General features: G+C 37.5%; 2 protein-coding genes across 7 annotated transcripts in view; one reads left to right on the forward strand and one right to left on the reverse strand.

Annotated features, from left to right (window-relative positions):
- Positions 1-11,807, forward strand: part of LOC144063845 (E3 ubiquitin-protein ligase RNF34-like) — a 27,247-nt gene extending 15,440 nt beyond the window's left edge. For 3 of the 5 annotated variants that reach the window (XM_077585752.1, XM_077585751.1, XM_077585753.1), the window contains exons 4-7: positions 201-477; positions 567-590; positions 1,356-1,394; positions 1,911-3,604. In XM_077585752.1, coding sequence (XP_077441878.1) covers positions 201-477; positions 567-590; positions 1,356-1,394; positions 1,911-2,095 — 525 coding nt within the window. In that variant the 3' untranslated portion in view covers positions 2,096-3,604. Of the gene's footprint in view, positions 1-200; positions 478-566; positions 591-1,355; positions 1,395-1,910; positions 3,605-10,300; positions 11,464-11,676 lie in introns of those variants that run through there. The other 2 variants (XR_013296640.1, XR_013296639.1) reach the window with 2 other exon arrangements.
- LOC144063844 (lysine-specific demethylase 2B-like) lies at positions 3,603-27,642 on the reverse strand. 2 transcript variants are annotated; one of them, XM_077585750.1, is made up of 22 exons: positions 27,480-27,642; positions 26,602-26,746; positions 26,441-26,519; positions 26,317-26,363; positions 25,971-26,149; positions 24,580-24,686; positions 23,903-23,996; positions 22,511-22,664; positions 21,331-21,446; positions 21,127-21,253; positions 20,553-20,926; positions 19,652-19,738; positions 13,977-14,204; positions 13,012-13,155; positions 12,105-12,191; positions 11,716-12,000; positions 10,234-10,587; positions 8,731-9,281; positions 8,501-8,664; positions 7,890-8,051; positions 7,583-7,801; positions 3,603-6,146 (listed from the first exon to the last, which is right to left on the reverse strand). In XM_077585750.1, exons 1-22 carry the CDS (start codon positions 27,522-27,524, stop codon positions 5,926-5,928), a joined length of 3,969 nt encoding a protein of 1,322 aa, XP_077441876.1. In that variant the 5' UTR covers positions 27,525-27,642; the 3' UTR covers positions 3,603-5,925. The 2 variants fall into 2 exon arrangements, with proteins under 2 accessions (XP_077441876.1, XP_077441875.1); XM_077585749.1 differs by having other exon boundaries at positions 11,716-12,008; positions 12,104-12,191.
- Between the last annotated feature and the right edge of the window lie 330 nt (positions 27,643-27,972).

Below are 27,972 nucleotides of genomic sequence, written 5' to 3' on the forward strand. Positions count from 1 at the left end.
TCAAATTCAATTACTTAAAAATAATAAATGTTTTCAAAATGAATAATTTTAGGTCGTTTCACTTTACAGAATATGTAAAAAAAAAAGAAAGAAAAAAGAACAAAAAAGCAAAGGAAATAACCTGATTTGTGTAATATAATATTTTACAAACGTCCAAAGGTGCCGACCGTCCCTAACTTTGTCGCTGGGTTCGTCGTCAGTTTTCCCCTCAGGAGCGCGAGGACACGCCCAGCACGTCGCTCCTCGATCTGGAGCAGACGGCCAGCGTGACGGAGGTCAGCCCGGCCACGCAGAGGAAGGTGCGTGCTTCGCTGTCCGACCTGGACGACGAGGACGCCATCGAGAGGCTGTCGGTTCGCCAGCTGAAGGAAATCCTGGCCAGGAACTTCGTCAACTACTCGGGCTGCTGCGAGAAGTGGGAGCTGCTGGAGCGCGTGCATCGCCTCTACCGGGAAGACCAGAACAACAGGAAGTCCAGTAGGCAGCCACACCACTTCAAATTAGATTTTTGACATCTTGAAATTTTATTGTGACCTGTTTTTTCCACCCCACTTTTCTTCTTCTAGTGGAAAATGTGAGCATTACTGCAGGTAAGTACATTCTCATGTCACTAGTCTCTATGACACTAATGACACTAAAAGTATTGAGTTGTCATTATGCAATGAAAACATGTATAAATCTTTTATTTTTGAAAATTTTGAAAATGTTTTCTTAAATTTTGAAAGCTAAGTGAGAAAGTGAGAAACCTACAAAACCTGCAGGACTCCGGCCCTCGAGGACCGAGATTGCCCACCTCTGCTCTAACCCCAAACCCTAACCCTAAATCCTAACCCCAAACCCTAAATCCTAACCCCAAACCCTAACCTAACCCTAACCTCAACCCCTAACCCCAAACCCTAACCCTAGGGTTTGGGGTTAGGGTTAGGGTTTAGGGTTAGGTTAGGGTTTTCGGTTTAGGGTTAGGGTTAGTAGGGTTAGGGTTAGATTAGGGGTTAGAGGGTTAGGGTCAGGGTTATATATATATAATTTCTGTTTTTGAAACTTAATGTTCGATGTTTAAAAATTTATTTTTCAAACAAAATTTGAATTGGGATGCTTTTTCATTCAAAAGTAAAAAAATATATATATTTTTTTAAGTTAAAAATTCATTTAAAATAATTTCCCTTTTAAGTAGAAATATTTTGTTATAATTGTTTAAAAAATATATATTTATAGCTTAAATTTTTTTGAAGACTGCAAACTTCTTTACTTCAATAATGTTATTTTAATCTGGAGATTTATGTTAGTTTTTGCATATGCACACAAACGATATATTTGTTAACATTCTTTCTGAACTTTTTTTTTTATCTACACAGTGGTTGCATATCCTCCTCTGTGCAACAGTGCTGTCGGAGGTAAGCTCTTTTTTTTCTTCTAAATCAACTCAGAATAAGTTAAAAAAAAAAAAAAAGTTGGTGTGTTATGAGAATAATGTAAAAAAAACAACTAACAAATATTTTTTTTATTCTCATCTGCACAAATTTGAAATCATGGTAAATAGATTTTAATGCCCAAAATGAAAACCGTACACACAGGCTGCAGTTATTGAATATTGTTAGAATCAAATATTCTCTCAATTTTCCCATCGATATTTACCGGTAGAAAAAGTTAACATAGCTTACGTTATTTTGTGGGTTTTTAAAATTTTTATTGACGGATGAAGTTAGATGTAGTAGTTTTGTGTTTCTGATCTAAGCTTTGCATATTTCTAATTTAACACGTAGCAACAGGTTAGTCTGGCGCCCACGTCACTTACCAGTCATCAGTTGCGTCTTGTTTTCGCCAAGCAAGTCCCAAGTCCTAAAAACCGACACCTTAAACCAAGTCACATGACTTGAATCTATAGCCTTGGTGTTTTACGTGTTCCGCAGACGGCGTGAAATCGCAGCTGGCCTCCGACGACAACCTGTGCCGCATCTGCATGGACGCCATCATCGACTGCGTTCTGCTGGAGTGCGGCCACATGGTGACCTGCACCAAATGCGGCAAGAGGATGAACGAGTGCCCCATCTGCCGGCAGTACGTGGTGCGAGCCGTACACGTCTTCAAGTCGTAGAGAGACTCTCGCCGCCAGAGACGCTTGAAATGGGCGCCAGCGGCTTGGACCGGCGGTTCTGATTGGACGCGGCTGGGGTCCAACATGTGCAATACCGTTCAAAAAAAAAAAAAGAAAAAAAAAGGAGACTTATGTGTGTACGCGTTTTATGTTACGCCATATAAACACACTTATTTGCTCATACTTAACTTTGCTTTTCATATCCAACAAGCTTGATGCGACGCCAGTTTGTATTCATTCGGAACCTTAGAAAGCAGTTTACAGTAAGGGTTTATCTTGATTTCTATCATTTCTCATTTTTATTTGACCCCCTAGCTGGTATTGTGACCCGTTTTGGCCTTTTTGATGGCTGTGACCAAGCCATTTCAAAATAAAATACTGCCCAAAGGACACAAGCCACTAAAATATCGTCATGAGCTAATTAAGATTCTCAGTGTGGTGCGAGGGCTCCCTCTAGAGGTACGTGGCGGAACAAATCTTTTTTAAATTTGATTTTAAATCCATCAAAGTTACCACTAGCATCATCCTAGCTAGCGTTAAGCTAATTCATCTCTCAGGTCCATCGTCCAAAAGTTTGCTAATGCCCTTTTGTTTGTTGCTAGCATGGCCAACAGTGAGGTATTAGCTGGCCAAATATTAGCATTGCTAGGACAGCGTTAGCCGGACAAATGTTCCCGTAGCTACTATTTCCCTGCGTCCGCTCTATCGAACCGCACATCTAGCATTCACACGTGATCCCCAAGTAGCTAACGTATGTCACATGCTAGGAGAACAGTCCGCCATGACGCATTTGGACTCGAATGGGAAAACTCTGATTACCGGAAGGGTTAGCCAAACTTTCTCCTTTTTTGGTTTTGGGTCTTTAAAATTGCACCTTTCCCATAAGATGAACCCTTATTTTAAACCGCTGCCAGGGATGGGAAATGGAAACCGCCGAGCAATATCAGTTTTCACATCATCAATTTGATGGTAACAGCTGCTGCCGCCTCTTCAATCTTTTTCTCACCCTGAGAGAGGTAATAAGTCTGTTTCACGCCAGTCCGTTATGCAAGGGAAGTCGTTCTTGAATTTTCGCTCATCCATATATATAAAAAATATGCGTGCGAAATCGCTGTTACTGTAAATGTGTTGCATATAGATAGCTTCTATCGTTATTATGAATTAAATGTCTATTTTTACATGGACTAGCTAAGCTGGAACGCTTGGAGGTTTATGATTAGAATGTATTTATGACGGTTTTGTCAAGACCTTTAAATATATTGATGGTGTCGCTTTGGAATTTTTTTGTCTCACATTCCCCATTCAGGTAAGTTTTTTTTTTTCTTCTTCCATTGTTTGATTTAGCGCGGCTGTTTTGTCAATGGACGATGTCATTCACGGGCAGCTAGTCTTCTGGTGAGCACTCGTAACCCTGGATCTTTATATTTTGGAATGTTTGACCTTTTTATTTTGGTAAACAAAACAAAAAAAAAGGATTTAGTAGATTCAATAAAATTCAGTCAAACTGTTTGTTTTTAAAAGGCTTTTAATATATCTTGGAAAAAAAAAACTCTCCCTAGACTTTAAATGTGTACAACATTTACAGTCAACATGTATAATACACAAACATACAGTGGTTTAACCATAACAAGTAACAATGTAAACAAAGTACAAAACTGGATGTAAAAACGAAAACATATCCACATGAAAACACGTGAAAAGTGCATTTAACTGTGTTCACTGCTTTAAAAACAGTGGGTATTAACAAATGTGGAACATAATCCCTCGTTATTTGCGGACACGTCACCCCATTTGTGTTTTTACCCATTCCCCCGCTTATTCACAGCTTTGACCGAATCTCCCGCTTATGAACAGAAGGCCACAAAGTAACTCATTTTGGTATCCATTCCCCCACTTATTCACTGTTTTGACCTAATCCCCCACTTACTCACGATTACAACCATTCCCCCACTTATTCACTGTTTTGACCTAATCCCCCACGTATTCACTGTTTTACTCCAAATCCCCCTTTATTCACTGTTTGTGACCAAATCTCCCAATTATCGGACGGTTTTGACGCAATCCTTGTTTATCTGCGGTTTTGACCTAATCTCCCACTTATTCACGATTTCACCCATTCCCCCTCTTATTCACTGTTTCCCCCAAATCCCCCACTCATTCACTGTTCTGACACAATCCACCGCCTATTCACAACTATAAAGGCGCATCAGTTATGTATGGATTTTCTCTATTTGTGGTTGGGCAAAATAGTCAATCATTACAAAGGCTGAACATTCTCAAATTATTTTTAGTTTAAACTCAAAACTTTGATTTTTTTTCTTCCTGTGAGTCAAAAAAGGGATTTTTTTTTTTACCAAATTTTTGCAGTTTCTTCAAATGGCACAAGGTGTAAACAAAAGAAAGAAAAGAAAAAAAGAAGAAGCAACCTGACAAACAAAAATTGACTGTCTACATTTTCTTATGCATATTCTCTAAAATTTGGGGCGGAGAACCTACGAGCCACCGGAGCATTTCCATAAAAGCTCAGATGTATCAAATGTCATCAGCCCTCATTTTAAGTAAATGCAATCACTCTCAAATTAATGACAGCTTCATTTTGTTGAAAGAGCGAGCAAGCATGTTGAGCTAATAGTATACTTTCGCCACAAACGACACGCGTAAACGGAGGAACGATAACAAGAAGCTTGTAGCTAGGAAAAAAATATATAATTACAGTTCTGGGAGAAAAAAAGAAAAATTAAGAGACCTTTTTAGTTTTTTTTTTAACCGGTTTCTTTTTCTGCAAGTAAATGCTCTGTTTGTAATTGGGATTTGGGAGTTATACTTTCAGTATAAAACAACAAAAGAAAAATGAAACATACAATGGATAAAATAAGTCTAAACACCCCTGTTCAAATGCCAGGTTTTATTTGTCGTCTTAACCCCAAATAACATTTTGCTGTTCTAGTAAGTTTTTTCAGCCATTTTTAAAAAATTTTTTTTAAATATCATGAAAACCTGGCATTTGAACAGGGGTGTGTAGACTTTTTATATCTGTTGTATACCTTACAATCTTCCTATGGTATCAGTTTTTCCAGAGCTGCATGAATACAAGAACATGTCAATAAATAAGAAAAAAGTAGAAAAGTTAATTTGTTGTAGTTCAATTCAAAAAGTCAAAGAAAAAAGAAAAAAAAACTTTACATTTGCACGAGGTTACAAAAAAATCATATCGTCATTATGGGCTAAAATTTTGAGGGTAACAAATGAGTTGGCACACAAAAAACATTTGATAACTGATTAATCGGTTAAAGTTACATTTTGAATTGAACTAACAATAAAAAGTTTTCCATCATATTCAAATGTATTGAGATGTACCTAATATATATATAAACTGTAATACACTCTACAGTGTCGGCATTTGTGTAACAGGTGCAAAAAAAACATCAACAAAAAACGAAAGCTATACGCACATGACGATCAGTCAAATGTGCTTCAATAAATATCAAACTCAATAAAAAAATAATAACAAAAAACACTGCGTATTGATTATCAATATCAGTAGTATAATACTGTACATGAGTGTAGGAAACGCTTTCTGCTACAAAAATAGTCAATCTGGAACAGAAGAAATAAATAACAAAAACGTCACACAGTTCCGGTCAAAAGTTTAGAGACGCTTCCTCGCGCTATCGAATGGGAAGCCGTGTCTAAACTTTTGGCGAGTACTGTCACATTTTTACATTCTGGCTCAGTAGTTGGCAAGAGGAGACAACACACGGTGCTGCTACCGTCCTCTTCTCCTTCCTTCCTCCGGGTGGTGCTGCGGCGCCCCCGTGTGGCGCAGCGCGTTAGTCGCCAGCGGCGGCGGCGGCGGCGGCGGCGGCGGCGGGTTGGATCCTCTGCAGCAACTTGTCGTCGATCAGCTCGAACTGAACGCTGACCGACATCTCGGCCACGAAGCGCTGGCAGCCCTCCCTGCTCACCTGCTTGCAGAAGCGCAGGTCGATGCGGCGGATGCTGCCGCAGCGCTTGAAGTAGGTCAGCGATTGGTCCGTCACCCTGTTGCACACTGGCGGGTACAAAAATGGCGTGAATTAGTACAAGATTACAAAATCGGGCACTGGGTTGGGAAATAGAAAAAAAAAAAAGATACCTGCAGGTAAACGACACTTTTAGGGATGTGACAATTTTTATATTATTATTAAATATTATAATTATTATGACATGTCAAATGATCAATACTGAGCTCCCCCCCCAAAAAATAAATAAATAAATACTACTAAAAAAAACATTATTATTATTATTAACAACAATAATAATAATAATAATTAGAACTCGACAGATTAATCAATCATAGGGCAGATTTATTAGCTCTTTTAAAATTAGCAAAAATCTGCCATTTTTATGCCATTATAAAAAAATGAAAGATTATTATACTTTTTTTAAATCGGCCAATTTTTGCAAAAAAGTCAAATTTTCTGTCTGTAACTCATATCTTAATTGTTGTTAAGTTACATGATCAAAAAAGAAGCTCTTTTTTTTTTTTTAAATGATCGGCCGATTAATCAATTATCGGAATTGTTCTACCAATAGTCAGGATCGACTTAAAAAAAAAATCCATAACAGTCAGGCCGTAATGATAATAACATTATTGATAGAATATTGCAACAATATTAACGATTGCTGATTAATCGCCAACTAACTAATTTTCAAAATAATCGATAATTATTTTTATAACCAATCGTTTACATACCTTTTTTAATTAAAAATGGTACAAACTCTTGAAATGTCGTCTTCTCAATAGTAAACATTCTCAGATTTCTGTTGACTGCCTCTGTGCTGAATCAAAACAAAACATTTGCTTTTACTTTGAAAAATAATTACCATCATTGTCGCCGATTTTCTGGCATGTATACGGACCAAACCAGAGACTGAATCCTAATTAATTTTCTGCACTGTCAAATTTAAATAATGCCATATTTTGGAATAAAGGAATGGAAATTAATAGTTTTTTAAACTCATTCACTGCCATTGACGTCAAAAATTAATTTTTAACTATTTCTATTCGTTTTAAATATTTTTCCACTTTAGTTAACAAGAGTATGACAACCTAGAAAAAAAAATATTGTACATTTAGATATAAAATTTGTGATTAATCGTTAGTTAACTAGTGAAGTCATGTGATTAATTATAATAATTTTTTTAATTGCCTGACGCCCCTAATTAAAAATAAAATGAAAATTAGGGGTGTCAGACGATTACAATTTTTAATCGTAATTAATCGCATCGCTTCAATAGTTGACTCACGATTAATCACACATTTTATATGTTATAAAAGTGCAATAAAAAAAATTCTAGGTTTTCATAAAAAATGAAATGAAGTGAAAAAATGTTTTTTTTTTAACGTCTATAGCCATCAATGGCAGTAAATGAGTTAAAAACCAGATTCATTTGGAAAAAAAATTTTGACAGAAAGAGCCAACTCTCTTCTTGGCTCCCTCCCACCTGAAAGGTTGACGTCGGTGAGGGAGTCGCGGGTGGTGGTCCCGGCGGCCGTCAGGATGTTGACGGACTGGTCGGTGACGTGGTTGCAGTAGCTGAGGTCCAGCTTGGACAGCGCCGCCATGTGGCGGATGATGAGGCGCAGCGTGGCGTCGGTGACGTCCAGGCCGGCCAGACGGAGGTCCTCCAAGTTGCGCAGCTTGCTACGGTTATCCAGCTGGCCTGTAGGGGGCGACAGCGCGACGTCGATTACACATCCAAATCTTAACCAGATGGAATATAAAAATAGGGACGAATTAACAGTCACTACCTGGCCTGTTATCGGTGGTGGGGGAGAGCAGGTCCCTCATCTGGGCGTCTTTCAGTCCCTCCACCCACTGGACGTCCAGCGTTCTCAAGAGAGGACAGCAGGAAGTGCAGAGAGCCGAGACGGCCACCCACGAGCAACCCGACAACAGCAGCACCCGCAAACCTGCAAAGACGTTGTCGACATTTTCATCAGTTCAAATCTTTTTCTAGGACACCGTCGAAATCAGGTTCGTCCAAAAAAAAAAAGAAGCTATGATATGATATGAATATATCAAAAATTTAAAATACAACATGAAAATTAGTTGCTCTACGTAGAGGATGAAGAAAATATGACTGTGGGTTTCGTTATATACATGTGCTGCTACTGTTTGTGTTCAAACCGTAGCTTAAAGGGCTACAAAATACAGATGCTATTTAGCGTTAGCATTAAGCTAGCAGACTGCTTGCCAGCCAATGGCAGGACACACAATCACACGTACACCGGCGGGAAATTCAGAGTCTTCAGTGGAGCTAATAGGAATATTTCCGGAACGTGGGCGGAAACTGGAGTCTCGAACCCGGATCTCCCGACTGCGAGGCAGATGGCGCCCAACTCGAACACAGTTTGAATACCTGGCAGTCTGTTGATGAGCCAGCTGAGTTGTTTCTTGGAGATGTTGGTCCAGCTGAGGTCAAGGGTGACCGGCTGCCTCCGGATGATCCCGCTCAGCATGAGCGGCGTGATGGACTTGCAGCGGTTCAAATTGATGCGCTTCCACAGCCTCTTGTCGCAGCACCTGCTCACAAATATGTATATATATCGATTCGTAATTTGAAGCAAACAAAACAAAATGTCACCTCACCATCGGTTCCACGTCCGGCACACGCGCATGCACACGCAGAGATCTCGGAGCGGCAGGTGTCCGAAGACGGACATCCAGGCCTCGCGCCGCATGACGTGCTCCCGGCCGCCGTTCAGGGAAAGCCGGTCGGGCGGGGGGCTGATGGGAGGCGGCCTGATGACGTGGCGCTCCATTTGGACGCATTTGGGCGGCGAGCGGCAGGGCAGTGGGCGGGGCGACACCGGAAGGCTGCGGTTGCAGCCGAGCGGCGAGTGGCGTCGCGGCGTCCCGTTGGCCTCCCGCCGGTGCCGCATCCAGCCCCCGAGGTCGCCGCTGCCGTTGCTCAGGGGCCATCTCGGGTCGGACGCCGATAAGTCGTTCTGGGGCTCCGCTTTGACCGGCCTGTGGTTCTGATTGGACGGGAGCTCCTCGGATTTGACCGTCTTTTTGTGTTCTTCTCTTTTGGTGGCGCCGTCCTCCATCTTGGGTTGACTTTGAAGCCGGTTGGCTGAGTTGTTCTGGTGGTTGACGCCGTCTTCGGTCTTGAGTAGGCTTCTGCGTTGATGGCGAACCTTGAAGGGAAATATGGACATTTTATTTGTGTGGTATGCGGGCTCCCTCTAGTGGCACACTAGAGTACAATTCTGTTGTCTTGAACTTTTAAGTTCCATAGATTTGCAATTTATGTTTAAAAACTGTTTGTTTTTAAATATACAACATAAATATAATATATCCTCTAATTTTATATATATATATATATATATATCCACCAATTTCAGGTTGTTTTGTCCAAACGATTAAATATTTTTAGATTTTTAAAAATAAAACAAATCAATTTTGGGGGGTTGTTTTGTCAAAAAAAAGGCAACATTTTTTGGGTGTTGTTTTGTCCAAAACTATTCCCTTTTTTTAAATGATTGTTTTAAATAAAATGCCAATTTTTTTTTTTGCAGTTGTTTCATCCAAAACAATCCAATTTCTTGGGGCTTGTTTTAAATAAAACAACTACATTTTTGGTGGTTGTTTTATCCAAAACAGACCAATTTTTTTGGGTTGTTTTAAATAAAATTACTTTTTTTTTTTTTTTTATAAAGTTTGGCCAAATTGAAAGAAGTAGCGGATCAGTCCATTTTTTAAATTATTGTTTTAAATAAAATGCCAATTTTTTTTTGCAGTTGTTTCATCCAAAACAATCCAATTTCTTGGGGCTTGTTTTAAATAAAACAACTACATTTTTGGTGGTTGTTTTATCCAAAACAGACCAATTTTTTTGGGTTGTTTTAAATAAAATTACTTTTTTTTTTTTTTTTTTAAAGTTTGGCCAAATTGAAAGTAGCGGATCAGTCCATTTGTCGCAAATTGGATTATATATATATATATTTCTGGCAAAAATCGGTAACGCATCGACTTGAAAAAATGCATATCGGTCAAACCCTAATTTTCAACGCAACTCTTTTTTTCCCTTCAACCTTATTGTTTGTAATTCCATAATACGATTTGTTCGATCACTCGTTGCAGCCCTACCTTATTTTCTGACGACATCTCTGATTTCTTCTCCTCTGCCTCCTCTCCGCTGGGTCCTGCTCCGGAGGCGCTTTTGGACGTGGGCTCGCTTTCTCCGGCCGCCGCCGCCGCTGCCGCCGTTCTCCTCAGCGGACTCGCAAGCACTTTGGATTTGTCCCCCGTCCTGTTGTAGTCGTCTTTTTCTCCATCCTTATCGTCGTCTTCCTTTCGGCCGTCCGACTCCTTCTTGGCCTTGAAGTGGATCCTGTGCAAAGAGAATCTGTCTTCCAGGTCGTCCTCGTACTCGCCGAGGTCGTTCTCCGTCTTGATGTGCCGGAGCAGCTTGGCGGTCAGAGGCTGGTCTACTTTGGAGAACTTTGGGACGGCGAGGACCATCATGGACAGAAAACATTAGGGATGTAACGATAACGTCAATATCGTGATATCGCAATATTAAAACTGTCACAATACATATATTATTTTAACATGTTGGTTTTATATGATAATTTTGCAACTAATACTTTTCCACTGTAATATTTTAGTATTTGTTCAAATATTTAATAATTTTTCAGTACCTTTTCAACATTTTCCCATCTATTATTTTTTATTTTTTTGTAGAATAGATGGTATTACATTTTATTACTTGTGTATTTTACATCAAATTTATTATTTTTTTTTTTTTTACTGCCATTCTGTATTACATCTCAATATTTGTGTATTTTGTTCTAATTGTGTATTTTCCATCAAATATTTCTGTATTTGTGTGGTATTTTTTTGTGTAATATTTTGTATGACATTATAGTATATGATTAAGACGGCATTTTATTTGTAATTTTATACTTTTTTTTTTTAACTCATTCACTGCCAGTGACAGCTATAGACTTTAAAAAAATTCATTTTAACTATTTCTATTAGTTTAACTTTTTTTTCTCTCCCATTTTTGTTAACAAGAGTGTGAAAACCTAGAATTTTTTGGGGGGTACATTTAGAACAGATATAAAATTTGTGATTAATTGTGAGTTAACTAGTGTAGTCATGCGATTAATTACGATTACAAATTTGAATCGCCTGATGCCCCTAATTATTAATAATATTTTCTTTAAAAAACAAACAAACACATTTTGTGTTAAATTTTTAATAATCTTTTTTTTTTTTTAAGAAAAGATTATTAAAAATTAGCCAGACGATTACAATTTTTAATCGTAATTAATCGCATGACTTCACTAGTTACCTCACGATTAATCACAAATTTTATATCTGTTCTAATACAATAAAAAATTCTAGGTTAACAAAAGTGGGAAAAAATGTTAACCTAATAGAAATAGTTCAAATGAATTTTTGACGTCTATAGCCGTCAATGGCAGTGAATGAGTTAATATAGTTTAGTTTTTCCAATATAGTCATTTTTCATATAACATTGTGTATTGTTCTGTTTTATTTGCATATATCTCTTTTTTTCATCAGAAAATCTGCCAGTGGCGCCGGTCGGGCTCGTGGCCTCACCTTCCTTTTGACATCGGCAGGTTCGTCTTGCGTGTCAAACAGTTTCCTCTTCTTCCTCAGAGGGTTTTCCTCCAGCCTGGACCGAGGCGAGCCATCCAGGGCCAGCAGAGGCGGTCGCTTCTTGGGAAGCTCCTCCTCTCGTTCGGCTTTTCTCTTGACGCTGACCGCAATCGGGGGAGGCGAGGAGGCGTCGGACTCGTCCCTGGCGTCGCGGGTGGGACGAGCTTCCTTCAGCAGCGAGCCCGGGAGGTTGGACGCGTACTTGAATCCTGGGCCTCTTTTTTGCTTTGAGGCCAGAAGATGAGAAAAATAAACAGCTTGACTTTATTTTTCCCGTTTGTGGAGATGGACGGAAAACATCGGCGGAAGAAATCCATACAGATGCTTACTTTGCCCGTTTTCCCGGCGTGGTTGCACGTGGGACACTCCCAGCAGTTCGGTAGCTCGTCGTTGATGACGCCGCTGGAGTCTTTCGCCTGCAAACAACAACCGTGTGAAGACTAGAAAAAAATCAAAATGGGCAAAAAGGTGTGGAGAAAAAAAAGTCTTTGTCATTATTTGTATTTTCTTCATTTTTCACGCGGTTTATGTGGAAAAACTAACTGGCCAAATACTTTTGTCCATATAGTTTAGATAAGATTGATTGCTACTGCTTTTATTAGATAGTATGTAATAATACTGTAGTAACACATTTGCAGTACACTAATTGAAATAGGTTTCTAATTTGTATTTTTTTATTTTAATCTAACATATTTATCATATTTCTATAAATAATGGCCAAGGTGATTTATTCACTTAACTCTGAGGTATTTCAGCCATTCACTGGAGAGGACGTATTTATTTACATTTATATAAATGCATAATAAATAAATATATTTCTAGTTTATTTCTTTTATATTTTGTAATCTATTTTTAATCAATGATTTCCTCAACAAATAATGACATGTACTATATCTATTTTTAAATAATGTTTTATGGAAAATTTTGTTGAATATTTTTTTTTAAACTAACAATATTTATTTCGTACAGATTTTTCTTTTGCATTTGCTGATTTATTTATTTATTTTATTATATTATGATTTTAACAAATGTGGTATTTTATATTTAATTATTTAATAAAATAGTTTATTTTTGTAAAAATAGAAATATAGTACAATAATAATTTGTCTTGTTTTATATTTTGGTTATTAATCGCTGATGCCGATATTTGACAAAATGCGGAATATCGGCCCGTCCGATAATCAACCTATCCGTAATTTGCTCCTTTGCGGTGAGGATTTGGAAAGTATTGCTTGCCTTCAAACAGTGCGGGTGTACAATTTCGTTGCAGATTGAGCACTCCATCAGCATCAGCTGGAACTTCTCCTGGTCCTCCTCCACCGTGTCTTCTTTGCCCGCTTCGCCGCAAACCACGCACACCGCCGTGTGCGGCAGCACCGGCTGGACACAAATCAAGAAATGAAGAAATACGTCAAATCCTTTCTTTTCTAAACAATAATTCACTCTCATTTTCAATTGTCTTATTCATAATGTATTTTGTTATAATGAATCAAGCCGGATTAAACAATGGCTACTTTTTCCCGACCCCCGACTCGAACCGACAACGCTACACTTGCGACTCGCAGCACAAGAGGGAAAGTGGCGCTCTTCGGTGTCACCATAGCAACCATCTGGATGAGGCTTGAATGAACAAGTCCCCCGGGTCAAAGTCTAAAAATAGACGTGAAACAATAAGGATGTGATTTCTGTACAAAGGGGAGCTAAATATTTTAAATGTCTGCAATGGGTTGGAAACTTTGAAATACAAAATGTGGTATACAGAGAACCAACACTATTGCAGGGGGTTCGAGAGGTTTGTAATTGGGTATAGATGCCACAGGATGGCGACAAGGCGCTTGCATCTAGCATGTCCACAATCATAAACCCATGTTACATCAACTGCATTTATTAGTTAAATACATCAAAACAAACAAACCACCTTCACATCTTCAGCTATATATTAGCTAGCAATTATTTTTTAAATCAAAAATTGGTTAATTGTTTACATTCCATTGAATTATGTCACTATGTTTTTGCAGTTAACAGTGATATATATATAAAAAAAAAAAGTGGGTTATTTTAGAAGGCCAGAACGGATTGATAGCCTTTCCATTCATTTCAATACAGGAACATGATTTGGCATGTGTTTTCAGTGCATTTTAGTGAGTAGTGTACATTTTTGGAGCACAATAACATGCAGTATCATAATGGCGGCAACGTACCGCGATGCACTGCCTCATGATGCACGACTGCTTCATGCGTCCCGGCCCGCCGAACTTCTTCATGTCCTTGCAGAAGTGGCACTCGCCGCACTCGGTCCGCAGGCAGGCCTCGCACTTGCGGCAGCGGGTGCGCCTCCTCCTGGCGCTCGACGTCCCACCGCCGCCGCGGCCCGACGGGACCTTGAGGGCCGACGCCATCTTGGGCTTGGGTCGGTGGGGAGGGCGGGCCTGAGGGGCGGAGAGCATAGATCCAGCAACCAATCAGATTTACTTCCAGATCCCGGTCCAAACAAAATAGCTCAGGGGTGTGCAAACTTTTGTTCTTGAGGGTTCTCGAGGGGCATGCTGGTTCGATATGGAAAATAGTTTCTTTTGATAAGAAAATAATCAGGCGGGTTGTCCGCCGCCAACAGATCCCAGTTTTTATCACGAATGCTGGGAAACTAAAAAAAAATAAAAACATTTTAATGGCGGACTAATAAACAGCAAATTTAATCATCATTGAATCAATTTAATAATTTCAAAACATGCAAAATGATGGTAAAAAAATGTGTAATTGTGTGGAATGTGGAAATGTTTAGCACAGATCCAATTAAATTTTAGGAACGATGCAAGCCCGAATCCTAACCCACACCATCCATTGAAAATGAATGGAGAATTTTGGTTTGAAAATTTTTGAATTGTGCGAAAACTATGAATAGTTGGAATGACAAAAATAATAGCCAGCGAATCGTGAATTTTTGGAACATGGTGACGGTGGAATGGTTTGAATCCGTCGAGAAATGTACAAGTAGTTGAAGAACGAAAAACGTCAGAATTTTAAATTAAATACAAATAACACGTGAATGCTTTCACACGATTATTATGGTGGCACACAACGTTGTGGAGCGATACTCCAACAGGCTGCGCTAATCTCCTTCCTACAACACTGACACGGGAACATGAGACTATTCAGAGATAGAGTCACCCTTTGCTCTGATAACAACGAATGGATTAATTGCTGGTTAATTCTCCTCCAGTATTAAAAAAAAAAATTTTTTTTTTAAAAAAACATAGTGAGGTGGAAGATGAAGAAAAAGAAGCGATCCATCAAGACGCTCCCCGGAGGCGTCTTCCACATTTAGCTCCTCACTAACTCGCCTGTTTCGGCTTCAAAGAGGAAGCGGACGCACTTTGCTACGTTTGCACTCTGCGGCAGCCATGATTGCACGTCGCGGGGGAAGGAGGGCTTACGTTTACAACGGCGTGCGCTAAATGGGCGCCGCTTCATACAACCGGATAATGGAGACGCCTTTGATGTGGGTCCTTATTGATCCAAATGTATTCTTCCCTCTGGTGCCAAACATCAACATGGCGGCAGCTGGCTTAACACACTAAAGAAAACGCAATACTGTACAAAAACATGTTTTATTATATTTCATTTTTTTCCCTTTTACTCAGTTGCTTTTTATTCCTGCAATCTTTCTTCCATCCACTGTTAAACAGTGTATAGCAAAAGTGTACACACCCCTGTTGAAACGGCAGTTTTTACCCGGAGCAATATAAATCGTGTCAAAACTTTTTTAAGTCATTCTTAATAATGTCAAATAAAATCCAGCTTTTGAGGTAGGCTTGACTGAACATTCCCAGCTTGTATACCTCCTCCGTTCCTTAATTCCATATACATTTGCTTCCCGCCATCCTTCCACCCTTAATTTGCACACTCGCGCACAGAACCAATAAGATCAATATTGACACAATTGAAAGAGAAGCAAAGCGCGGTCTATTATTATTCTAATACTGGCGTGAAATGTCCGAGGCAGTCAAATGCCAGGTTACCCGGCGGGATTAGTGGGAGGTTCTGGACAGGATCAGGACGATGTAATCTGCCCCCGGTCTGGATTTGAGGGGTTTCAAACGGGGATTACAGGCGTGGAATCGCAAGAACAAACCAGTAATGGAAATATTAAGAACAATTACGTCTACAATCACCCGTTTCACTAATTGACACGAAATTGGGCATCAATAACAGAATGCATCATGCCCTGAAAAGGAAGTCAGCCATTTTGGAATTCCAGGGCAAACTCCTATTAGGAAATTCATGCAAATGTGCCTCAATCATCAGGCGGCTATCAAACATTAAATTCGACTGTTAAGTAGTCATTATCTCTCACGCCGCCACAGCAGCATACCAAGGGAGTTTGGGCACTTAACATACCCGGGTTAGCTTAGCGCTAGCTAGTAGCAAAAGTACAATTAGCAACCCTTTCAAATTGAATCGGGATTCGCTGGTGAAACCTGAATTTGGGGGTACGAATCTGAGCCCTACTGAGAGCTGTTTATAATATTTTCATTGCCATATTACACTACATTTCCCCCTCATTATCCTAATGCTAATTAAATGCTACTACCATTATGTATAACCCTAAATGCCACTGGAATTAAAAAATTGCCTATTTTTAAGAAGAAAGTCCTAATGTTACAGTAAAAGAGTTTTTTTGAGGAAAAAAAGACCACTTTATGCTCTGCGGAGAAAAAAAAACCCACTCCTGCACTTATTTAAATATTACATCATAATTTATTTACAAATTTCATACTCATCAGACTCATACTAAATCACCTGACATGCAGTAGACCTTCCTGGTAGAGGTTATGTCAGCTGTTTAAAAAATGTAAGTTGTGAAAACATTTCGCCGATAAGTTTGGGAGGTGACGGTCGGGTAAAATGAAATAAACCATTGTTGATTAAAAGTATAATAGTTGTCCTGTCATGGTTTCATTTTACAACTCGGTGGTATACTAATACTATACTCATAGCTAACATGGTATCCTAGTGTGATTCTTTATCTCTTATCTACAGTATCACACAAAAGTGTGAACACCCCTCGCATTTCTGCAGATATTTCATTTTATCTTTCCACTGGACAATACTGAAGAAATGACACGTTAACACCCTCAAAACAACTCCGAACACAGCTAAAAGCTAAAACCCTGGCAACAAAAGTGAGTACACCCCTAAGTGAAAATACCCCAAAACTGTGCTCAATTTGGACATTTTCACATAGGGGTGTACTCGCTTTTGTTGCCAGGCGTTTAGCTATTAACGGCTGTATTTTGAAAGTCCAACAGACATAACCAAGTTGAGTACTTGTATTTGCTCCCAAAAACTTGGTATCCACGCATCCTTATTACAGATGACATTGCAAAACCCCCAATGTAAGGCTCAGGGCACCCCCAGTTTGAGAACCACTGCTCTAGTGGAACAAGCAGCCTTGTTGACTCGCTCGGCAACAACAACAACAATATTATCATTGTCACCATTTGGTAGAAGGGTGGAACAAAGATCCTCTGTGTGTGCGTTATGTCACGCCAATAACCCCCAAATGCAATAAAATGGGAAAAAAATAAATAATACAGAAGAACGAATCTACTGTTTGTACAGGAATTCTCATCCCCCCTGCTTCACGACCAATGGGCAGCCCTCCGGTTCTCAGCTGAAAATAAATAAATAAAACCTTCGTCCCGACAGATTTATCACACACGCAGCAAACCTGTCAGCAAAAAGACCAGCAAAGGGAATTTCATCTGCGCTCATCCTCAGGTAGCTCAGTTTTCCCGCTGCGCTGCAGAGCTGCTGCATGCACGCACGCACGCACGCACGCACGCACGCACGCACGCACGCATTCCTCTGGTGGCCTCCTCACTACGCAAGCCTGCCTGAAAGACGGGGACGGGGGGGGGGGGGGCTAACCTGCTCCGAGTCGGAGTCGTAGTCCTCATCGTCGGCGCTGAGCGACATGGCCATGGCGGCTTTTTCACACGCTGTCCGACGAGCGGCTAAATGACATGGCTGCACTTGCCTCCTCCTCCTCCTCCTCCTCCTCCTGCTCCTCCTCCTCCTCCTGCTCACCACTCCACAATACAACCAGCAGATGTCGGCAGCACAAGACCAGCCAGCCTCATTCATGAGGGAGGGTGGGAGGAAAGCGGTGCGCGGCCATTGAGAGGCCGGCGTGCGTTCTGATAGGCACGCCCTCCTCCAATCAGGAGAGGAGCCGTGCTTAGATTCATGGTTATAAAATGATGCCAATGGCGACAGATGGCAATGCACTGCAAAAGAAAAACAAATACTTGGATATATAGTTTTTGTAATCTTGTAAAATAAAATTGTACTGTCTGAATTCTTAGCAGCTTTTAATTAAAAAAAATTACTTTTATCTAAAATTTTAGTTTTGCAATACTACAACTGCTTTACAAAAAAAAACATTTATTCTCCTATTTTTAGATTCTTATAAATCTACAAACTGTTATATTGTATCAAAAAAAAGAAAAGAGATACATTTTTAATAAATTAATCTTAAATCACAAAAACACCTTCTTTCCTGATTGTTTATTATCCAAATGTACGATCTAAAGATTTATTTTTTTTAATCTGATCAATTATATATAAAAAAAGTTGTTTGCACATATTCATGTAATATGGCAACTTGTTCTTGTAACAAAGCAAATTTTTAACAAAAAATGTAAACATTATTCTTCTAATAATATCTTTTTTAAGTCAAAAGCTTTTATCTCAAAAAATTTAACCATACACATTGAATTACTAATCCCAAAAAATACCTGTATCTTCATAAAATTCAGATTTTTTATCTGCAACTATTTTCTAAAAAAGAAAAAAACACCTGAAATACTTGAATTAATCCCTTTTTTATTATTAAATTTTACTATATTCATCTAACATGACAACTTTTTACCTAAAAAATACAATTACCTAACGTAAATGTGACTATTCTTGTACTATTATTTTTTTATTTGAATAAAATTGACTTTTTTAAAACCTAAAACAAATATGAATTTATTCTCTTCCTTTAAAAAAAAAAAAAACACGAAACATAACTTTATTCCCCTAATATCAAGATTTTTTTTTAAACCTAAAAACTGACTTTTTAATCTTAAAAATCACAACTAAATATTTGAACCCCTCTCATATTACAAACTTTTATCACTTAATAAAACAACTTTATTCTTGTACAGTATACACTGACTTATTCCCAAAATCAATATTGTACGTAAAAAAAAAAAAAATGCTTTAAAAAAAAATTATCTTTATGAATTCGGCAGTCGATCCATAGCCCAACGGGAGGCTGGCGTGCATGTGAAAACGCACACGGGGTGTCCGTCCTCCAATGAGAAGAGGAGATGCGCTGATATTCATGACTATCACACGGCGCCAATAGAGACAGATGGCATCGCATTGCGAAAGGGCAAACTCAGGCGCACGCACGCACGCACGCGCACGCACGCACGCAGGGCTGCTAGGCGGCAGGTGGCCTTCACATCCATACAGGACAAGTCACCTATAGTCATGCTATTTCCATGTGCTTGTATGCTGATTGAAGCAGGAGAGGAGAAAATGAGTAACACTCAAGTGGCACCAATCACGATGTCACACTTCATGTGTGGAGCATTACTGTACCTGTTTGATTTTTTTTTTTTTTTTACTTGAAAACATCTTAGTTATTATGTCAAAAACACCACTTAATCCTTGTGATAACATGATTTTTTTTAGGGAAAAAAAAATCAGACAGAAGATTTTTTTTTTTTTACCTCCATTTTGTGAACAGTTGGAGGATAAGTGACTGCATAGCAGATATAAAAAAAAAAAGAAGAAGAAAAAAAACAAGTAAAAAGCCTACCTTCATGGTTTGACTAGGCCAGAAGACAACCGGCAGTCCAGTGATGGCAAACTGTTGGTCATCGTTGGCATGTTCCTTTAAGACAGCCTAAAGCCAATAAGAAAAAGACGTGATTAAATTAAATTGTATGTGCGTGCATATGTAGATTCAATTATACTGTTACATCCCAAAAAAATTCAATCTCGCTTTTTACCTTGATTCTTTTAAATTTTCTAAAGCAACTAATTTTTCTTGTAAGTTTAGGACTTTAAAAATATGTACAATTTCTAATCCCCAAAACATACAGCTTTCATCTTTGAGTATTACAACTTTTTTATATATATATTTTTTAAATGGCTTATCTATTTTCTTATCTTGAAAAATATAAGTTTACTCTCATAATATTTAGATTTATTTCTTGGGCAGATACGAACCACAATCCTATCCAAAAAAAACAATAATAATAAAAAATATATATTGTTAATATTACAATTTATTTTCTTGCAAAACCAAAAATTTTATTCCAGATAATAAAACTTTCTTTTCCTATCGGTACGACAAAATGCAACTCTATCCAAGAAAACCTGACTTTATTCTTACGCTAACAATTTTTCCCTGTGGAAATAAAAAAAAGTAATCTCAGAAAAAAACAACTTTATTCTCTTTAACATTACAACTTTAACAATTATCATTGCGGGAAATTGGAAACATGAACGTCGCGGAACGGATAGAATTTGTAAATAAAGGTTTCACTTTATTTCTTGAAATACTGTATTAGTTTTTTTTCTGAAAAATAAAACTTGATAATTGTAAAATAACAATTTGATGATTGAAAAATATAACCTTTTTTTATCTAAGAAAATTCTGACTTTATTCTTGTAAGTTTCATTTCTTTTTCCTCGAGGAGAAAGCATATTGTTACCTTCATGTCCTCCAGCAGGCCGAGCGGGTTCTCCAACCCCTCCGGAACTTCTCTCTTATGCTCGGGGAGGGACTCCAGTTTCTCCACCAGCCTCTTCAGCCCGTTGATTTCAAATTCTGTCAGATGAGTCCACTTGCTGTGCGATTCCGAGGTCGGCGAGTCTGATGGGAAGTCCGCGGCGTTGGAGACGGGATAACAGCTGTCCTCGGAGTCGGCGCACAACGTGGCTTTGGGGCGTTGCTGGCTGGAAAGCACTTCTGTTTTTTTGCACGGGTCATCGTCATCCCTGAGCTGTGAATCGCACCAGTCCTCGTTCATGTCCTGGCTTCTTGAGTCCGAGCAGGGGCTTCCCGTGTGGACTTTTGTCTCGTAGTCTGGAAGACACAAATGAATGCTACAGTGGGTTTGTCTAGTGATGAAGTCATTATTATTTAGAGAGGTGGATTGGTGACACTGGTGGATTTTTGGTTGGCTGGATTTTGGTGTATTTTTTGGGAAGTATTTATCTCAAACAAAATGGATTGCTATTATAGAAATGACATTACAGTAAATTTACAAGCGTGATTGTGCTAACCCATGAGCAAAGGCTCCTTCCGGATCTCCTGAGACAGGTAGGACCGTTTGGTCAGGCAGTGCATGTATCGCTCCAGGACGTACCAACACATCTCGTAGTAGAATGGAAAGCGGAATTTGGAATGAACCTGGAAAAAAAAAAATATATATATATATTTGAAACTCATTTTAGCTCGGATGCGTTTCCAGATCTGCAGAATCCCACCTTGGTCCGGTTCTCAATCTCGTGGATGGTGAGCTGCATTGGAATGTTAAAGCTGTGCAGGATGTTGCCGCCGAAAACCAGCGTGTCCTCGGGAGTGTACACTGCGTGAATCCACCCTGAGTCACACAAAGAAGGCAACAACAACAAGAAAAAAATGAAATTGTAGTTACGGCTTCCTTCTTGGCTGTTGAATGACAGTGAAACCGCTAGTTTTTGCAATTTCTGCAGAAATTGCGTGGGAATGCTAAGCTAAATGCTTACGAAGCAAATTGAAAGATAAATTATGTGAACATTAAAAAGTAGTAATTGTAGTTGAAAGATAAATGAATAAAAAGAACACTTGAACCCAGGAGGTGTGAATTTTTGGCGTGGAAAGTGGGACTTCGAAAAAGTTCAACGTCAGCCCAATGCAAAATGAATGTGGAAAAGTTGATATTTAACATTAAATTGTGAAAATACCGTAAGGCGTTAGTTGTTTCTCGGCAAAAAAAGTGAGGAGAATAAAAATCGCAATAACATAAGTGGGAATGCTTCCAGCAACAAAAATGTTGCAAAATCTTCAATTTGATCATTCATACATTACAAATTGTAGCAAGGCTAATGGAAGATGACGCACATGATTTGCTTTTGCAAGCCACATAAAATGATTTGTGGGCCTTGAATTTGACACCTGCAATGTGACTTTTTTTTTTCCCCGGGGGAGAAAATACCACTGAATTTATCTAGAAAAAATCCACATTTTAATTTAAAAAAAAAAATCCACAAAATTCCTGCAATATTACAACATTTTTCCTTTTAAAAAACAAAAAATGAATCTAGAAAAATTCTACTTTATTCTCATATCATACTTTTCAGCAAAAAAAACATATACTTACTGATAATATTCCAACTTTTTTATTTATTATTTATTTATGTTACTCATACGTAAGCTGCTTTATTCTTGCCTTATAATGGCTAATTTTCTCAAAAAATAGGACTTTACTGTTTTAGTTGAGACCTTGTTTCTTAAAAAAAAAAAAAAAAGGACTTCTCGAAACAATGCAATTTAATTTTGAGGGTTTTTTTAAAGAATAGTACTAAAAATAAGACTTTACAGCTCAAACAAAAGGTTAACATTGTACTTGTAATGCAACAAACAAATATTGCTCTACAGGTGCCCTTGTTTCAAATGTGAACCCACCAGAAGGGATGAAGAAGGTATATCCCTGCTTGAGTTCCACTCTCTGGCATCCGTCGGCGCGATCTCCCAGGAAGACGTCGCTCTGCTTGCCTGACAGCACCCAGTCCTCGTACAGGGCCAGGTTGTGGAGCGTCGGGGGCACCAGCCAGAACACCTGAGGGTCAACAACATTCACAAACAAGACTTTTGATCTTGAGAAAAATCTGACTTATTCTAAAAAGGCTACAGTTTTTTCTCAAGAAAATATGTTTTACTTAAAAAAAAATTAAAAAAAACGTTTTCATAATACTGACTTTTTATTCAGAATTTTTTTTTACATTATTTTAAAGGATTTTATTGCTTTTTTATTGTTTTTTATACAGTAATAATGTACACTTTTTTTACCTCAAAAAAGTACAACTATTTTTTTCTGTTTTTACTTTTTTTTATTCATTTGTAATATTACAACCTTTTTCTAAAAATAACAAGTTTTTACCTTCACTTTTTTGCTATATATTACAATTTATTTTATAAACATGACTTTACCTTGAAAACTGCCACTTCATTTTCATAACGAATTTTCCGCTAGAAAATGCAAATGCAAAATCCGACTTTATTCTTGCAGATCATGCTTTTTCATTAAAAAATCCTTTCTCCCAAAAAATTTCAAAAAAATACTTTAGTTTTTTTTTCATTGAAAAAAATAAAATAAATTAAAAGGCTATTCTCAGCATAATCTGACTGTTTTGAAAATACTATATATTTTTACTTTATTCTCATAAGAGCATGATTTTTTTTTAAATATACACCTTTAGTCTTATTTTATGAATACATCATAAAAACGTAATTTTTGTAATATTACGATTTGAAAATAAATGCTACTTTTTAATTTAAAAAAAAATACTTTTTAAGAAATTGCTGCTGCAAAAAAAAAAAGTCCTAATATTCCAACTTTTCTTTATAGAAAGCGACATGACATGATAATTCAAAATTGTAGCTATATTCTCGTAATATTACGGCTTTATTCCAAACACTTTTGTCTTGTAATATCATGACTTTTCAAAACAATAAAAAAATTCTCTCTCAGAGTAATAGATTTTTCAAAAACAAACAAACAAACAAACAAAAACCATCCTAATATTTTTCACTTCTTTCTCATAAGACTTTTCACCTAAATAAATAATTATTCTCTAAATATTCTGGTATTTTCCTTGGGAAAAAAAATAAAAAATTTTATCTAATAAAAATCTGACTGTCATAAGTTGACCCATTAAAAAAAAAAAAAGATTTTATTTGGACTTAACTTTCCAATATGTCTTAAATGTCATAATATGACTTACTGTAGTATCTCTTAAAACAATACGACTTGTCTTAAAATGGATAGTTGTCATGGCCACAACATTGCATACATACTTTTTGCCCCTTGAAGACGTGATACCACACGGAGGTTCCCCCGAAATCAATGTGGAAGTCTGTATAGCAGCCCTTGACACTCATCAAACAATACCTGGGAGAAAAAACACACAGACACGTCATATAGGTCAAACAAACACACATGGATATCTAGAAACAAAACAATAGTACAAGAGCACTGGAAATTGCACCAAGCATAAAAAGAGATGTAAATGGAAGCGTGTGAAGTCTCCAAGGGGGCCATTAATAATTCAGTCATCGAGCAGGATGCGAGTGAAATGAGATGAGGCTTAATTTTATGGGAGAGAATCTCAGGAGGAAGCAGAAAAAAAACATAACCGGGGGGATTATTTGAACAGTGTTACGATGAGCGGCCCTCTAGAGATGACTAAAAATACAACAAATCCTGCGAAATATTCTCTACGTTTGTCGGCCACAACATTAGGTATCCGATCTAACTAGGCGCGTCTAATGTAACCAAGTAACCGTTAATACATAAAAAGCGGTTTATGACAAGTGTCTATGAGCTGATTGTGCAGTAGCAAGCTGAACAATGTGAAAATTGAAAAAAAAAAAAAATAGGTGTTGAAAGGTTGGGAAAGTGCTGCCTAGCAACAATCAAGTGCACTTAGAGAAGAAGGTGGAGAGTTGAGTACGCAGCTCCCCAGTCCGCCTACCTTTGCACTTTTGGATATTTCATCTCCGAGATGACGTTGGTGCCTTCCGTTTGGCTCTGCTTCAAATAAGAAGGCCACATGCTGTCCACCCAGTCCACCTGATCAACCTGCCCGGGGGATCAAAACTGTCAGCAGTCGCTTTCTTACTCAGTTCCAAAACAAAAACTAACGATTATTTTAATAAATAATTACATTTAAATAACACATTTTTCGCTGAATTGATAAATACATTTAAAAAGCTTCAATACATTACTATAATATAACTTTTATCTAGAAAAAAATACTTAATTTGTAAAATGCTACTTTTATTATCAGATTATATATATATATATTTATATATAGATATATATACTACACGTCAGTCATGATAAAAAAAAACATTACTCTCATAGCAAATTGACTTTTTTTCTTAAAAAATATGTTGATTCTCAAAATTATACAACTTCTTTTTTCTAACTATAACAATTTCACACTCCTAAATACTCCGATTCTTTGTCCGAAGAAACACGTCTCAATCTTGAGAGGGGAAAAAAACATTTCAACTTAATTTAAATTAACTTTATTCTCATTTTACGACTTTTTTTCCTCTGAAAATTATGATTTTGGTTTCCTAATAAACTGATTTTTCCCAAAAAATAAATAAATAAATATAGATTTAAAAAAAAATATATATATATATATATCTTTTAAAATACAACTTCCTTCTCGTCTTTAAATGGCTCGTTTACTCAAAAAAATCTGATTTATATCTAAGAAAAAATTGATTTTATTTTCCTAAAACTCCATTGTTTTTAATTCCTAATAAAAATACAACCTATCTTGAAAAATACAACTTTATTCTTGTCTTATAATGGCTAATTTTCTCAAAAAATAGGACTTTACTGTTTTAGTTGAGACCTTGTTTCTTTAAAAAAAAAAAAAAGGACTTCTCGAAACAATGCAATTTAATTTTGAGTTTTTTTTAAAAGAATAGTACTAAAAATAAGACTTTACAGCTCAAACAAAAGGTTAACATTGTACTTGTAATGCAACAAACAAATATTGAACAACTTGACAAAAATGTGCCAATTTTATCTAAAATGTGTTAATATCACAATTTGTAATCTCAATAAAAAATAAGACTTTTAATCTTGAAAAAAAAAACAAGACTATATTCTTCTGAGTCGTAATGTTATGACTACTTTCCTAAAAATATATATATTAAAAAAATAAAATAAAAATAAAAAAAGGTCTTTAAATCGTGTCCAAAAAATAAGTAAAATAAAAATAAGTTCACGTCATAATCACGAAAACACGCAACTAAGTCCTGTCAGCGTTCAAAACGGCAGCATCAAGCCACTTGATGAGCCATTTTTCTACTTTTCCTAGCCACGTGTATAAGAGTGACATACCACGGTGGGCCTCTTGATGAGGTTCTCCAATTTGGTGTGGCTGAACTCCAAGCTGATCACATTGAACAGTTTGTCGCGCTCTTCCTCCGGCGTCTCGTAGTAGCGCACAAACTGGGCCATGCTCATTTCCGAGCCTTTCTGCGTGCTCACGTCCATCACGTCCACCGAGCGACGGCTGCCTGAGAGTAGAAAAAAAATTGACAAGTAGGATACACTATACTGTATATGTCATTTTTATAAATATTGAATACATGTTATAAACACTGTCTATGGTTTATGTATATGTAACACAGTTTGAGGGGCCAAATGCTTGGCCAAAATGAGTCAATACTAGTATTTGACTTACCAACTAAGCCTTTAATTTCCGACACTGTGAATTCCGGATCGGGCATTCTGTGTACATTTAAAGAAACCAATTTTTCTCAGGTAATAGTAGAAAACTGTACATCCGGTAAAAACTAAGCACTTACATGATCCCAAGTCCTTCTTTCTCTTTGAAGATAAGTGGAACTTTTAGGGCCTCCCGTTGCACATATTCATAAGTGAAGTCTGTACGTAGGCAAGAAGGGTAATTCGTTGACAAAAATAAACTGATGAGGCGGGAGCGTGTTTGCGCTTTTTTTTTTTTTACCTTTAGCTTCCATGAAACACACAAAGTTTGCGGCGTAGTTGTCGCTGGTCAGCTTGTCCTCCACACTGAATCCTCGGATGTTGACCATCTCCTCCACGTCGGACAGGTCCTCGTTCTCGTCGTACAGCTGCCGGCAGATGGAACGCTGCCCCGATTGCAAAACAAGAATAAAGAATATATAATAATAATATACATGACTTTTTCTTAAAAACTTTTTTAAATTTATAAATGACTTAGTTATTTTATAATAATAGTTTTACCATGTTTAATTTTCCCCAAAACTTTTCATGTTATAAATATACACCTTGATTCTCATATTTGAACTTTTCTTATAATATTTCTTTGAGGAGGGGGAAAAACACTTTTTCCCTCCAAAATACTTTTTTAAAAAAATAATAATAATAAAAAATAGTGCTTCATTTATATATATATATATATTTTATTTTTTTCTTAGTTACCACACATAATATTGCACCTTTTGCACCTAAACATGACTTTATCTACATAATTTTATAACCGTTTCTGTCTTGCAAAATATGACTTTTTAAATCTCATTTTATGTTATCTCTCTCTCAAAAAAAAAACACCACATTCATCTTGCACGCAAAAACACTTGATTCATGCACTGCTGTGTTTTGGTCATTGTTAACACTTCCTTGTACGCTTCTCCTCTACTACCTCGCATTCAGCATCACACCTTATTAAAAACTTGTCAGGACTGTGATGTGCCAGTGATACTACTCGTACTTGTACTACTACTACTATGACTACTACTACAGTACTACTGCATGGTGCACAACATTAGCTCGGCTAACTAATTAGCTCCAAGCCTCTGCTCTCTCCTCAGGCAAACGTCGCCACGGCTCGCGGTTACTCACCAGCCGGCGGCCGGAGTCGACACTCCTTTCCTCGGCCTGAGACATCGCCTGCTGGGGGGAAGAGTCTCTTCCAGTCGTTCAGCCTCGAAACAACATCGCCGCGCGTTGCGCGTAGCACGCTTCACAGGTCCAAAACAAGGGAACCATGTTTTTGTGTGTTACGTCACCGTCAGGAACCAAAACATTGGTGGAGAGTCACTTTTTTTCTCTCCAGAAAAAAAAAATCTCTGGTAATTAATAGTCGATAACAATCATTGAAACATTAATGATTATTTTTTCGGGCCAATATTGTTAACAAAACATGAGGTATAATCTAAAATATATTGCCAAAAACAGATTGAAACTAAATCCCTGATGCTTTCATTCATTTTAAAATAATGAACAAACGTCACTTTATTGTGATAAAAGGTAGAAAATTAACCGTAAAACAAAAAACAAAAAAAGCGTTTCATACCAATTATCCTATTAGTATATATATCTTAATAGAGTGATA

Source organism: Vanacampus margaritifer, chromosome 14 (assembly GCF_051991255.1).
Source record: "Vanacampus margaritifer isolate UIUO_Vmar chromosome 14, RoL_Vmar_1.0, whole genome shotgun sequence".
NCBI classification, from domain to species: Eukaryota; Metazoa; Chordata; class Actinopteri; order Syngnathiformes; family Syngnathidae; genus Vanacampus; species Vanacampus margaritifer.